General features: G+C 34.7%; 2 protein-coding genes across 2 annotated transcripts; both read right to left on the bottom strand.

The window, feature by feature from the left end:
* Window positions 1-233: 233 nt before the first annotated feature.
* On the bottom strand, window positions 234-11,541 carry LOC133705086 (protein BLISTER-like). Its single transcript, XM_062130176.1, has 13 exons — window positions 10,979-11,541; window positions 9,336-10,011; window positions 8,593-9,035; window positions 7,903-8,022; window positions 6,821-6,886; window positions 6,605-6,715; window positions 5,938-6,014; window positions 4,957-5,024; window positions 3,632-3,742; window positions 2,359-2,537; window positions 2,130-2,198; window positions 979-1,134; window positions 234-600 (listed from the first exon to the last, which is right to left on the bottom strand). Exons 1-13 carry the CDS (start codon window positions 11,042-11,044, stop codon window positions 520-522), a joined length of 2,223 nt encoding a protein of 740 aa, XP_061986160.1. The 5' UTR covers window positions 11,045-11,541; the 3' UTR covers window positions 234-519.
* A 484-nt stretch (window positions 11,542-12,025) lies between these two features.
* Window positions 12,026-13,369, bottom strand: LOC133705908 (probable glutathione S-transferase). The gene is made up of 2 exons (XM_062131347.1): window positions 12,827-13,369; window positions 12,026-12,562 (listed from the first exon to the last, which is right to left on the bottom strand). The coding sequence occupies exons 1-2, from the start codon at window positions 13,133-13,135 to the stop codon at window positions 12,212-12,214; spliced, it is 660 nt and encodes a 219-aa protein (XP_061987331.1). The 5' UTR covers window positions 13,136-13,369; the 3' UTR covers window positions 12,026-12,211.
* Between the last annotated feature and the right edge of the window lie 981 nt (window positions 13,370-14,350).

Below are 14,350 nucleotides of genomic sequence, written 5' to 3'. Positions count from 1 at the left end.
CATTAAAATTTTCCGAATTTTAATTTTGTTAACGTTTTGATATAAAAAAAATAAAAAAATATTTCAATATATTTATAAATAAAAAATACATATTTTGAATGACAATTTCAAACACAACCGAAATTGAAGGGATGCAAAATCACTTGTTTCATTTCCAGGGGTTTGAGGCGTAAGTTCGGTCATGAATACAATAAATGTGGGCAGAACCTGAAAAGAACAAATTCACACTACAGTTACTCAATTCTAACTTTCCATGTATAAAAGATATCCCTGCTAAAGTTTCTCACTGCACAAAATTACAGCCAGAGGTCTCCCTTACTGTCATATGCCAAAGAATGAAAACTGGATTTCCCAATCAATGGGAATCGCCCAAAATCACATTTTTCATGCGTTACAAAAGAATGGATGGTAGTATAACTGACTCAAAAATATACAGATTACGACCTCCGTTGAGTTGCCAAAATAAGGGGGAGCAGAGCAGCAGCAATAGAAACGCACGCACTGGGTGTCTGTCATGTATCAAAGCAGCTTGCTTGTTCTTCGTCTGGATGGTCCTCCAGGGAAGAGCTTCATAATCCACCCTAAAACCCTTTCCACCACCTATTTTGAGGGGCAAAAAAGACATACTCATCAGCGACCAATAAATGGGGAGCAAAAAACCTTTTATTTCCTAAAGAACATCTCTCAACACTATGTTAGTTCAGGATGTAGGCATAATAAATGGGGGAGAGGGGATGGGATATGCTTCCTTTGTTTTGTTCGATGGATAGGCCCAAAGAAAGATCCCTTCCAACATGTACTATTTTGCTACCCTGCCTTGTTACCTCCCGTGAGTTAATTTCCATCCTTTCTCCAAAGAGCCACTTGCAATATTAAACACAAAAAAAGAAAAACGCAATTTCTCCACTCTAATCAGACATTGCTGACTCTTCAAATTATTACAGCAATAGTTATAATATTTGGTGTTAGATATCATACCTCATCACCTTCATCTGCATATGCAGTGCTGTCTTGCACAGTATGTGAATCTGGTAACCTTGCTGGGATATTTTCACTTGCCATACTTTGAGCAGTCAAAAGCTCTAATCTTTGAGTTTGAATCTCAAGTTTACGCGCCAATTCATCGTTCAAATCCTTCATTTATTCGAAACAAAAATACCAATAAATTATATAAGAAAACTAGAAGAAAAAAATTGCATTTACATCAGCATCGAGAACTGGAAATCAATCAATACTAAAAACACATTTGATTATTCAGAAAATAATTCGACTTAGACCAGATCACTAGAATAACACACTCACCAACCTTATCAATTTCTTATCCAAATCCATTTCCTGATCTAGTGAGACATTGATTCCAAGAATGTGTAAAATGCACCAGAAACAGCTTCAAGTATATACCATCTATAGCAAAACAATACCCCCTTCTACTATTCTAGGAGTGGGCATAACTTCACAAGTGTCTGTCCTATAATATACAACCTTTTTCAAAATCTTTTAGCATGAAATAAGTTTGAACATCCAAATAATGTAGGAGGTACCACCTATTTTCAAGAAGGAAAAAAAAAAGGTTCATTGACAACTTAAAGTACCACTTATTGCAAAATTTGTGATCTACGAGATCAAGAACTACTCAGCAACCCAAAAAGTGGTAATCCAAAAATCTTTCAAAGAGCTGAGAGCAGACTCTTCCCCTTTAAAAGCTCTTTTGTTTTTGCTCCTTTCATCAAAAACCCAAAACCTTACTGAGCAATTCACCCTGTATCTCTTTTTTCCTGTACAAATGTACAAAGAAACCAAACCCTCACCAAGCATTTAGTCCCTAATCATCTGAAGATTCTGAACCTGAAAGAGCTCAATGGAAAGGAAAGGTACCAAACACCATAAACCATAAGATTCCGACACAAACAAACTAAAAGTAAACAAGAAACAGCTGCTTCTTCTATACACAAACTAAAATTGACCAAGACCCTCCCCTCTTTTCTCAAAACTAAATATAGTTAAAATCCTTGCCCAAGCTGCTTCCATGCACTTCTTATAAAATTATGTCATTAATAGGTTCACGTCCAACAAAAAAAAATTTCTTACAAGATTGCTAACTCCATTGTTCATTTTGGGCTCAGAGTTACCTTTAGCTTGGAGCACTGAGATGACTCGGATGTCAAAGCTTGCATCAACTCTTCTTTTTCCAATGCAAGCTGTACCAAAAGAGGACCATTGGAGACTTTACATTTATGTATTCTATTCAGTCACTTCATAAGCTCTTTCATTATTTAACAGGAAAGAAGGGGACAAAAGTTGCCAAATGCCTAGAGCGCTTAGGCTTGCAAGGAATTGACAGAACATAAAAAAACATACCTCGGATATTATTGTGTTAATGTTTTGAATCATTCTCATTTGATCTGGTGGAATATACACAGATGAAGCTTCAAGATTCAACTGACCACTGTCAGGTAGGTTGAGAAAATCAGAGGCATCACTTCCAGGAAATGATGCAGCATCATGGGTTTCCTGGCCGGAAGTCTCTGGGATATCACCTGCAATTCAAATGAGGAAGGAAACCATGAATAATAGGAAAAGGAAAAGACTTTAAAGAACAAACTGCAGAGGTATTCGCTGCAGTAAGGCAATAACCAGTATATTATCTGTAACCGCTTAGTTGTACAATGGTCTTACAAGAAAAATAGAATGCACCAAGAAACCAATGCCCAACACAAAAATCGAAGCTCAAGCATAGTCATCAAGGATAAACTATAGATGAAAACAAGAACAAATAGATGACCCCCTACATCTCTAACATGTAAAATTTATCCGTCTCAGAATACTACGATTAGGAAACAAAAAAAATGTTTTAGCATCAACTAATGAGGCTAAATCCTGATCAAATCCCATATTGTTCTTCTATTTAAGCTAAAAACTCCTTCACACAATTTCCAGGAGGTCATGGAGATCAATAGGTCTCAAGGAAGCAGCAAAAAATTTAACAAAAGCACACCAACAAAGTGTCTGAATTCTTGTCTCTACAAAGTCTATCAAAGCATTTAAACTAATTAACCATCTCTGATTGACAGATAAAGTAAATAACCAAAAACAGGAATACAACAAATTCAGAAATCAAGAGGATATATAAATTTTAGGACCGATTGTGCTGGCAAGTAAATTAAACACACTCCAAGAAATGGGCGCTGACATAGAGGTTGTTTGGAAGTATAGTAGCGGTTATTTTTCAAAGTGTTTTTTGCTCGGAAATGCATCAAAATAATATTTTTTTTATTTTTAAAAATAGTTTTTGACATCAGCACATTAAAACGATTAAAAAAAAATTAAGCAAAAACAAAATCAAATTTTTGGGAAACGATGTTTCAAACGCGTTCCCAAACAGCCCCATAATGGTCCATAGTTGTGGAATTTCTCAAATTTCCTTTACATAACAAAAGGCTGAAAGACTGAACCACCAAAAATGAGATCAATACATCATTTCAAAAACAGATACATTCCATTTAGAAGACCCCCCTCTCCTCCTATGTTAATGAAGACGCCCCCCCCCCCCCCAATGTAAGCAATGATATCCACCATTCAGTGGCATTCTGATCAGCATAACATCAATTCTGTTAGAGAGAACCCTCGTTACCTAAATCTTCCATGGATGTTGCTACATTTTTTTTCTCTGCACTCCTGCTAACACAAGCAGACTTTTCGGTTACAGAAGCTTTATGAAGCTTGGATTGCAATAGTTTCTTCTCTGTGACATGAAAATGATGATGAGTTGGGTGAAAACATTAAAAGAATAATCAATATATGTGAGATAATTGATAATTTCATTTTTTTCACCCAAAAATAAATCTCATTAGAGGAAATACTTGTCTGATAGAACTGTAAAAAAAGTCACCATACCACTTATCAATTGATCTGAAACGTAGCATTAAAAAGAAAACATAATAAGTATATTCCTAAATCATGCAAAATAATTATGCAGATCATATTCGTTATTACAGTTATCTTGAAATTGAAAAGGCCTCCTAAGATGAATAAAGTACCAATTAGCTATACCAGTTTTAAGAAATGCTGTCTCTTCATAATCAACATGGAGATGATTACAGAATCCCATGCAATAAATATGCATTCAATGGCATCATAAAATGTCATGACAAAAAAATATGGTTATTATCAAATCTTTCATTAACCTGTCTCTAGTATGAATGGTTATCATTTACGATTTTAAAGAAAGCAATGACAACTGAAGAACAGAATAACTGTTCGTCTAGATTACAAAGAAAACAGTGACAACAGAAGAATAGAATAGCTGTAATTCTTATTAATGATAAGAAGGTCCTTTCAAAATAGTTTGAGGAAGTTTAAGCACGTTTCTAGGTTTTCCTTCTCATAGCAAGGCACAAGCACACACATGCAGGCACACTCTATGCTAAGACAGGTTTTGGGTCACAAGTTTTTAGAGAACTATAAGATGAACTGTGAGTGTGTGTGTGTGTGTGTGTGTGTGTGTGTGTGTGTGTCGGTTCCCTTTGTGCATGCAAATATAGGAGGATCTACAGCACGATGTCCCTCTTTTAACACCATTCCTGATTCAATTTAATTTTATAGATAAAACAAGTTCTCTAAATTTTATAACACAAGGATACTTTATAAAACGGTATAGGAGAAATGTCTTCCTCGGTGATTCCTATCCCTTTTCCAGCCAAACAAGGTGAAAAAAATCTATTTGAGGTCTCTTCCATCTGATATACAAACACTTCTCATCCCTATTGGGTATGAAGTTGCAAGGCATATTTTTTTTCAGTTTTGAATTAGACCAAATATTTCTTTTGCATTAGTCCATCCAGTTCTTCATCCCACACTTTTGTCACTTCCCAGTCTTTTTAAACCTCATTTTAGAATGGTCAATATATATATAGCAATACGAATTTCCAAAGCGAACCAAAATTAATGTGAGACTACCTTCTTTGAGAGCATCAATTGTTGACTGCAGATCCTGACGATCCTTCTCCAGGCTGGACATTTTCTTTCTGCAGGATTCAATTTGAAAAGCAACTGTCAAATCTTCTTTAATTTCAGAAAACATACGAGAAACAAAAGCAATAGGAAAGGATAATATAGGATTAATGCAATTTTTTGTCCAGTAAAAGGAGAGGGCAAATATACTGGAACAAGCTAAACAGGAGTTTCAATTTCTCCATTGCTCAAGTATCAAAAGCATATATAAAAAAGACTGTAAAATTTATTTGGGAGGAAGAAAATTTAGGTCAAAAGAAAATGAAAGAGAAAGAGACATGGCACCAAGATAAGAAACCATACAGGCTTCGCAAACAAGCTACCCCTAACTACAACTATTTTCACTCCTCTAGCCAAGTGCCAAAACATCTACATCAAAAAACGGTTGCTCATGATCTTGATATCCAAGTATCTATTTCAGGATCCATGTTCACGAGAGTGGGAGGTGTGGCATCCTAGTTTGCTTGATGGCTGTCCCTAGTTCTCTTTCAACAGAGGTATGTACATCATTAATATATAAAAAATAAGAATCCCTACCCTAAAGGGAAAACTTTTGGCTAACTGCTGCCATTTTGTCCCTTTGGAACTGAAGATAAAGCCTTCGTTTTTTTGGCATGCATATTTCATTCAATCATGGAAATGTGGTTGGTTTGCTTGCACCACAGAATCCCTATCTCCCAAAAAATGGTTACTGCTATCTCCCAACATAGCTAAACTCCAATTAAATGGGATAACTGTTCCAGAATTCATATAAAACAAAATCTTGCTAGTTGCACAAAATTTTCCTTTATATCATTTTTTATAACAAACCCAATTAAAAGTCCACCAACATAAAGACGCACACAAAAAACACTACCAGAAGATCAAGTAAACTGAAGATGTGCATCTGAAATCCTTCATCTTCAGTCAAGAAAGGATAAAGCATACTTGTAAGAAGTTATCTCAGTCTGTGAGCTCTCCAATTGCCTCTCCAGCTTTAGCTCACTAGATCTTAGTCTGAGTGCCTACACAAGCAAGTTACAGAACAAACTTCAGGGAAAGAGAGAAGTAGCCAAGGCCAATAGTGTAGTCACTATGTTATATTTGCATGAAATTGGTATCAAAAGGAACCACAACATTAACTGACTGATATATTGCAGAGATTCTTTTTCATATTTGGAAAATTAAAAACTTAAAGCACCCAAATGTAGTGCAGTTTTAGTAAAATTAGAACATTGTGTTATCATTCCAGCAATTTAATAGACGATTTTGATGTTTAACTTCACAAAAATTTAATTTCCGTGCCTCCGTAAAGAACAATTTTTGATAGAGAGATAATTACTTGGTAGACAGAAACTAATGTTACAAAATTATGAGTGAGCCATGAATAAGATGCACATAAGACAAAAAACAATGGGTTAAATGCAATTGAAACAATGTTATCATCTATCACGTCTGAATGAAACTTGAGTTGCATTCCTACATTAAAATATTCCATTTCAATCACATATTGTTCACCAAGAATGAAAAGGTGGGGGAAGATTGGAACTATCATCTTGAAAAAGACAAGAGAGCAAGATGAAGGAGAGCCAAGAATAAAAAGAAAATTTAATACCTTCTCTTCCAAACCAATAACCTCAGAAGCCAGTAGCTTAGATCGTTCATCAGCAGCATTGCACTCAAGCTGTGCATTTGCACATGCAATTTTGGCAGACTCAAGTTCCACCTGATAACATCAATGGGCATAAAAACAACAGAAATGTAAACGACCACAGATACCAAGATGGATATTAGCATAACTAGCTATAAGCAAGGGAGAATCACTTCTAACCAAATGGGCCTTGATTTCTTCCTGTAACTGCTCCATATCAAATTTCAGTTGGTTGACAACACCTCTCTAGTGAAAAATTCAATGAAAGTACTAACAAATTAAATTAATAAACCAAAAGAAGTGTCAGGCGTAATCAAACAGCCACTGGCATATTATAGAAACCACAACACTATAATTGTTATAACATTCTGGAACTGGATGCCAATTTCAACATCCACACAAACCAACTAGCTAGCAACCAAGCAGCTTTGATGTTGTGGTATGAGCAAAATATAGTGTAACCTGATGACACAATTTATACACTCATGATGAACTACTTTAAGCTTTCTGGAAACATTTTGCCACTTGCATCCAAGGGAACTGAAAAATTATATGCAACAATACATGTTGCATTAAAGTGCATGTCAAGTGGTGTATTCTTCACAACAAAATCCATACAAAGAGCTAGTATAATCCTCTATTCAGATTTGAAATGTATAAAGAACATAGAGAGATGTCTGGTTTATCAATAATGGTTCTAATCTCAAGTTCCACAAATATTGTGCTCGGAATTGAAATATATACGAAACTTCAAGAGATATATTTGGTTTAGCAATGAAAATTCCAATCTCAAATTCTACATTGTGACGGTAAAGTTCAAGTCTCAAAGTTAAACATTGAAATTTCTAGTAAAGAATATAATGAGAACTTTACAGAAACACCTTTGTAAACACATACAAAAGATGAGAAAGGCATAAACCCAACATCCCTAAGAGAGCCTGATAATGTTTCTCAATTGTTAAAACTATGTTTCACTCAAAATTGAAATTTTCTAATTAACCTAACTAGCAAAATGGAAAACAAAAATAAAGAAAAGACTTTTGTAGGATTTCCTTCATTATTTCACGGATGCTATCCAAAGAAAAAATCATCCCATCCTTACAAAAAATTCAACTTAGCATATTATTCTTCTACATAAGATGTTAAATAATGTATGATAGGAATTACAGGAATAACAAAAAGGTCGACAGATATTTATCCTCTTTTAACCATTAAAAAGAATGAGATTGCAAGAACAGCAGAAACAGATTTTGAGAGCCAACCTGTTGGTTATAGCTATCTGTCAACGATGAATTTTCAGCAGCCAAGGACTCTGCTAAAGCACGTGAAGCTTCAAGAGCTCGTTGCAAAGAGAATTTTTCTTGCGTCAAGTCTTCAATATGCTGCAATAACAAGACCAACAGAAACAAGACTGCAACTGTAATGGAATGAATCCATGGCAATAATCTCAGACAAGTGACAACAAAAAGTTATAATAACCAGCAAAACATGATGAAAGAAAATCTGATAGTATACTCATGGTTCACTGGAAAACAAGTTATAACAACCAAAAAACTTGTTGAAGCTAAAGGGTCATTTGCATCATGGAATGTACCTTGACCACAATTCCTACATATAATCTTCCTTCCAATCAAGTTTAGTATTATTGTTCCCACCACTCCTGTCAAAGCAGGGGCTGTGTAATGTGATGTTTTCCGCACCATTCCATTTGGATAGCATTTCAAAGGACCCAAAACATAGTCTAGAGAACTTCTTATTTGTGCATCAAGATACCACCAAGTCATTGACAAACATATATTTAATAAGTTTTGAAACTTAAATACTTGATTTTATAATATTCAAAAGATTACACTTCCAGAAGCTAAATTCAGAAACTTCCAAGTCAAAGCCAAAAAGAGAATAGCCAAGAAAGAAGTATACACTGAAAATTAAATAACACAAAATAGGGATACCTGTTCCAGACCAGAAAAATCTTCATTTTGCTTGGGCAAATAAAACTCATGATTTCTCTCCATACTGTTCTCATTAGCATTAGTGACCCCTTTAGTGGACGAAACTGAAAAAGGTGTTGCATGATCAAATGAACTAGGCATACTTGAAGGCATTAACTCTGAAAAATTCCTGGCAGTTTCAGTCTCCACTGGCAGCTTCTGGAAAGCAGATGATCCTAGAGCATCAATGTCATTGGATTTTGAAGTATTGATTATAAATGACTTCTCTGGTTCAGAATGTCGGAAAGAACTCTGGGAAGATGATCTAGACACGTTAAGAGAGTCAAGGAAAGATGGACGAGATCTCCTATTATTACTTTCAGATGTAACTGAATATTGAGGCACATGATTAGAGGAGATCTTGGCATCTGATTTGAAACCTGTGGATTCAGATGTCTGCAAAGCTGTATCATGCACAGACCGCAAATTACTAGTGAAGCTACTAAAATTTCTTTCTTCAAGATCAGAATTCTTTGGGATAATTGAAACATGTGTCTTGCTCGACTTCAGAATTAGAATCTCTCGGGTTGGTATTTGGTAGAGTAGGGTTCACAGTAAAACACCAGAAAGTGACTATTTACTTGGTTTTCCCCATCAAATAAATATTTGACAAAGTTAAACATTATAATGTGCTGTTTATACAAACAGGCAGACATGGAAATCCAGAAAAAAAAATGCAATCCAAAAATAGGAAAGAGACATACCAGCATTGGCAAGGATGCTACTATAACTGGGCTTAAAGGCTTGCTGTTCAAAGCTGGCAGAACTTGGAAGTGAAGTAGGAAAACGAGAACTATCATTTATAACCGCGGAATCCTTTAAAGAGGTGTTATCTACTTTTGATTGGAACAATTCCCTTCCATAAAGGCTAGATTCACTAGATATGCCATGAAAACTACTAGCAATATAATGGTCAGATGAAATCCCATATGGAGATTCCTCTTTGCTCCTTGAATATAATCCAGAGTCATTGTTCATTTTTTCTGTCTCTTGGCCATACCTAACATTGGGTGATCCAGTAAATCCTGAAGCGTCATGCCTGTTAGAATCATAATTATTTGTGTGTTTCTGTGTTATACCTGAGAAAAATGTACTATATTCACTCAAAGAAGGAATATTAGGATCTGCATTTTGTGAAGAACTTTTTTCAACTCTCTCTGTAATATCAATTGGGTTGCCATTTTTCATAGATACACCAGTGGGTTCGACATTTCTGCCAGGTCCATCAGACATGCCAACTCCATCTGAATCTGTTAGCTGTACGTGTTCAGTCTCTAATGATTGCTTCTGATCTAGGCTCACATCCAAAGCATGAGGTTGGTTGGTGGATGCAACTTTCTTGGCTCGCTCTGCTGCCTTTTTCTTGCGGAACTCCTCCAACTGCAAAAGAGCACGTAGACAAAGGGAAAACACTCTTACAAGTTAAGCTTTATGTTTTAACCAGATGTCAGCCAAATATGTAGTCTAAGCACCTCTAAATAAATGCAAACATATAAACACGCAAGGGGCAATAAACAACTTCTGCTTCTAAACCTGAGAAGGCCATCAAAGACCCCTCACCAAAGCAGAGTCTCAAAAAGAGATCGGATGTGCACAATGTGTGTTTTTTTGTATTGCAATGGAGGTATTTGGAAAAGTGCTTTTTAGATGAAAAGGCACAACACCAAAAGCATCAAAAAGCAACCCAATTGACTGTTACCCCAAAGGATTAACCACTTAGAATTCTAGTGGACCACAATAATCATCCGAAGAAGAGTTGCATGAAGAGAATCATGTCTTTCATCGGCTTAAAGTTAATTCCAACTCATTCAGCTGCAAATCATCATCACAAAATTGGTTTCTAGTCTTTCCTGACTGCTTCCACTTGTTTATGTATAATAAGCACTAATCATGGAGATATACAAATTTTTCATCTTTAAAGAATTGCATTTTATTTCTGGCTCGCCAGCCAGACCAGGTATGCTTAAAATCATAACAAAATCCTCAAAAACAATAAAACCAGTATATAATTCTACGTTCTTTCTCTAATCCAATAATCTCATATTTACAAAACTTAAACACATCAACTCCCCTACCGCCACAAAAAAAAAAGGCAATCGCAGCAACATGTTTAACTCGGATCACGAGCACAGAGGTAACAAGAACAAACAATTTTATTTCATCACAACCACAAAATACTCAATTCCCAAAAAAAAATACGCCTCAGTTATCTAATTACAATCTCAAATCAGTGGCCTAGATAGACACATGCATGTTTCTTCCTGCACATTTTGCAAAAGAAAATCCACGATATCAAAATAAACTTAATCAATTGCATGAAATCAACCAATCAAAGAATTCTACATACCCGTCGCTTTCCTGCTTCGAGATGCTCCAGTTTCCGTGAGCTCGGCAACACCTGAGCCGACGCCATTTACCCCTCAGAAAATGAAATCCCCAATGCTCATCCGATTAAACTAATTATCCACAATTTTTTGTTCTTTTCTCATCAAAGAGTAGCACTCACCAATCACCATAAAAAAGAAAGAAATTGAAAATTGGATCCAGATCAAAAATAAATAAATTAAGTGAAATCTGTAATTCCAAAAGTTTAATGGTGAGTGAATCCGGATTTAGAAATTTAATTAATTGTCAGGAACGAGGAAACCCTAGAATCTTGTTTGTGTACGGACCCCCCTAAAAAAAAAAAGAGGTCCGATTTGATCGGGTGAGAGAGAGGGGAAGAGTGCCGTTTGTTGCGTGCACGAATAAAATTGCGGGTGCAGCCCTGCAGGCAGGTCCAGCAGATCTCCTTTGTTTCCTCTCTCTGTTTTTTTTTTTTTTTGGGTGTTTTACGTTACGAGTTTATAATTTGGGGGCTGGGTGCGTGGGACAGTATTACATGCTGCTGCGTTTAAAATGACGTCTCTGAGATCTTTCGTTTTGGTTCCATCGGTAAGGTTTTTGTTCTTGTATTTTAAAAGTTTAAAAACAAATTAATTTTTTTTTTTAATTAATAAATTTTTTTCCAGATTATTTAATATGTTAATTTTAAAAATATTTTTTTAGAATAAAAAAATAATATTTAAATATATTTTTAAATAAAAAATACCTTGAAATGTAATTAGAAATGTAAAAAGATTATTTTAAATTAATTTTTTAATTTTTTATATATTATTTTTGTGTTAATTTTAAAAATAAATTTAAAAATATATCTTAAAAACTAATTTTTACTAGAACATCAAACAAACTCTTATTAGTTTTTTAAAATTAATACTTGAAACGAGTTCTGGGCTTTAAAAAAACATTGGGTTCTGCTGATTGGTTAGTTCATGATCGATGATGAATCATTAGACACTTCCCGAGCTGTTCTAATAAAATTGATTGAGGGAAAAAAAGTAAATGGAAAGGAATATAAAAAAAATACAACAGTGTTTATACACCAATCCAGAATTTAATGCAATAGCTCTGCATCGACCATTATGAAGTGTTCCAGTAGAAAAACAAGCTCAACTACAAGAGAAAAACCATCCATGGAATTATGGAAACGAAAAGGTGCAGACATACATGGAATATTTCGCATCCAAAAGCATAATATAGGCTACTTGTTCATCATTTTCTCCCTGACACCTTTCATATGGAGTAGCAACTTATCATTGTCGGGAATGTTTTCTTTAATCAGAGGAACTTCAATGAAATTCTGGGCCCAAGCATGCAATCGAGGCAGTGTGCTTGGTTCCAAAACTTTCACACCCGCTGCTTCTTCAATGGCTTCAAGCCAACAAGTGAAGAGTCCAAATGAGATGTCAACTAGATTTATGCTGTCACCGCCAAAAAACTTCTTGTCCCCGAGACCTTGCTCTTCTAAGACTCTCAACACTTCCACCACTTCTTTCACTGCCTTCTCTAGCTCTTCTCCGCTAGCTTGGAAAAGGGCGACTAAGGCAGCACTCTAAATAATGAAAGAATTCAATTTACATGTCACAGAACAGAGATAAATGAATAGATATTTGAAGGTGTTTAGCCTGAGGAGAGTAAAAATAAAAGAAGGCAAGTTATGAGAAATGTTTAATTATTATTCCACATTAAGAACAAGAAGAAGAAAATGTTTTTTTGGAATCAATTGTTTTTTTCCAGTACTGCTACCAGATCAAATTAAACATTGTGAGCCTCATGAACAGTTACAAAATATATACAAGAAGATGGATCTCGTTACCTTGGTAGCTCCATATTGAATCCAAAACCGAGCCATGGCTCTCTCGTAAGGATCTGTCGGTAGCAATGGATTCTCCGGCCATGTTTCCTCGATGTATTCAAGGATAACAAGAGACTCCACAATTGGCTTGCCACCATGGACGAGTACAGGGATTTTCTTGTAAACTGGGTTGTACTTCAATAGCAGTTCACTTTTATTGGTGAGGTCTTCTACAATATGCTCAAACTCCACGCCCTTTAGTTTCAGAGCCCATATAACTCTGTAACTAAAAGGGCTAACCCAGGAACCATGCAGCTTCACATCTGCCATCGTTCCAATGAGATCAGTATGCAAGGTCTCCTGCTGTGCCAAGTCTTCTTATAGCGACTCTTGGCTTGGGCGATAAGTTTTGGATGCAAGAAACATTTTTTACTATTGCAAGTATTGGCTTGACTTGCTCCATAACTTTGATTCCGAATTTTTTTAATTTAACTTGGATATCGTAATTTGAAAGTAATTCTTGAATAATCTCGGATGTGCACATGATGATGAAACGAGATTCATCAAACAAACAAAAAAAAAAGCAAATTTGAAGATATGTTAAAATTAATGAATATAACAATCTGATATCGTTGAAAATTCATACTATGAACCTTTTTCTTTTTCTTTTTTGTCACGGTGTGCAGTTTGTTTTCCTGGCAAGACACACTGACTACTCTGTAGAAAGTTACATTCTTTGAATGTATTCATGCCTAGCCTTCGGACTAGGTGGTGGATATGGACACGCGTAGTCATGAACCTGTCTGGCTTTCGAACTTCGAAGAAATCTCGGTGCCGATCTCCAAGACCTGACATGCCTACCAATATCATGATGTTATTGAATTAAGAAAAGCAGAAATAAACTATCCCTGATTTGACAACCTTTTTCTTTTGTTAACCTCCTGCCAGATAATCCATCGACTACCTGAATTGATCACTAATTAACTACAAACTAAAAATATCAGTTTTTTAATATTATGATTGTAATTTAACTTCTATAATTTTATATTTATTTTTTAAAATTTATTATTTCGAATGTTATAAATTTTAAGATTATTAAAAATTTATTTTTTTAATTTTAAAATTTTATAAAACTAATTAAAATATACATAAACTAACTTGAATACTTACTATTAACAAAATAAATAAATATATATATATATATATATATATAATGTGCTGGAAATATTTTGCACTTCTTTATAATTCATTGGAATTGAAGTAGTGTATTTTTAGTGATTTTTATTTTATACAATTTAGTTTTTTCAAGTACAAATTAACTTCCAATTATATATTTTACATATTTTTTTAAGAAACAAAAGTTGAATTGAAATATAGCGAACTAAAGCAAAAATATCGAGTGATACAGGGCAGGTTAAAAGTTTAGTTAAAATATTTATTTAATTCTTCCATGTTTTTTAAATATTAAGTGACCACTCTTTTAAATTTAAATACAATACATTTTGGTACTTAACTTTATTTTTCTTTTTTCTAGTTGTTTTCTAT

The sequence above is a fragment of the Populus nigra genome, chromosome 10, assembly GCF_951802175.1.
Source record: "Populus nigra chromosome 10, ddPopNigr1.1, whole genome shotgun sequence".
NCBI classification, from domain to species: Eukaryota; Viridiplantae; Streptophyta; class Magnoliopsida; order Malpighiales; family Salicaceae; genus Populus; species Populus nigra.
The sequence above is the reverse complement of the archived record's forward strand: the minus strand, read 5'-3'. Positions and strand labels throughout refer to the sequence as shown.

Bases quoted from the DNA above. Each gene is read 5' to 3' on its own strand.
- LOC133705086 (XM_062130176.1), bottom strand. From the start codon at position 11,044: ATGGCGTCGGCTCAGGTGTTGCCGAGCTCACGGAAACTGGAGCATCTC. The intron at 3,743-4,956 runs GTAGTCTCACAT...TTCATGTCACAG, and splicing joins AATTGATGCTCTCAAAGAAG to AGAAGAAACTATTGCAATCC. The intron at 601-978 runs GTATGATATCTA...CCCTCAAAATAG, and splicing joins ATGCAGATGAAGGTGATGAG to GTGGTGGAAAGGGTTTTAGG.
- LOC133705908 (XM_062131347.1), bottom strand. From the start codon at position 13,135: ATGGCAGATGTGAAGCTGCATGGTTCCTGGGTTAGCCCTTTTAGTTAC. The intron at 12,563-12,826 runs GTAACGAGATCC...TTCATTATTTAG, and splicing joins TTCAATATGGAGCTACCAAG to AGTGCTGCCTTAGTCGCCCT.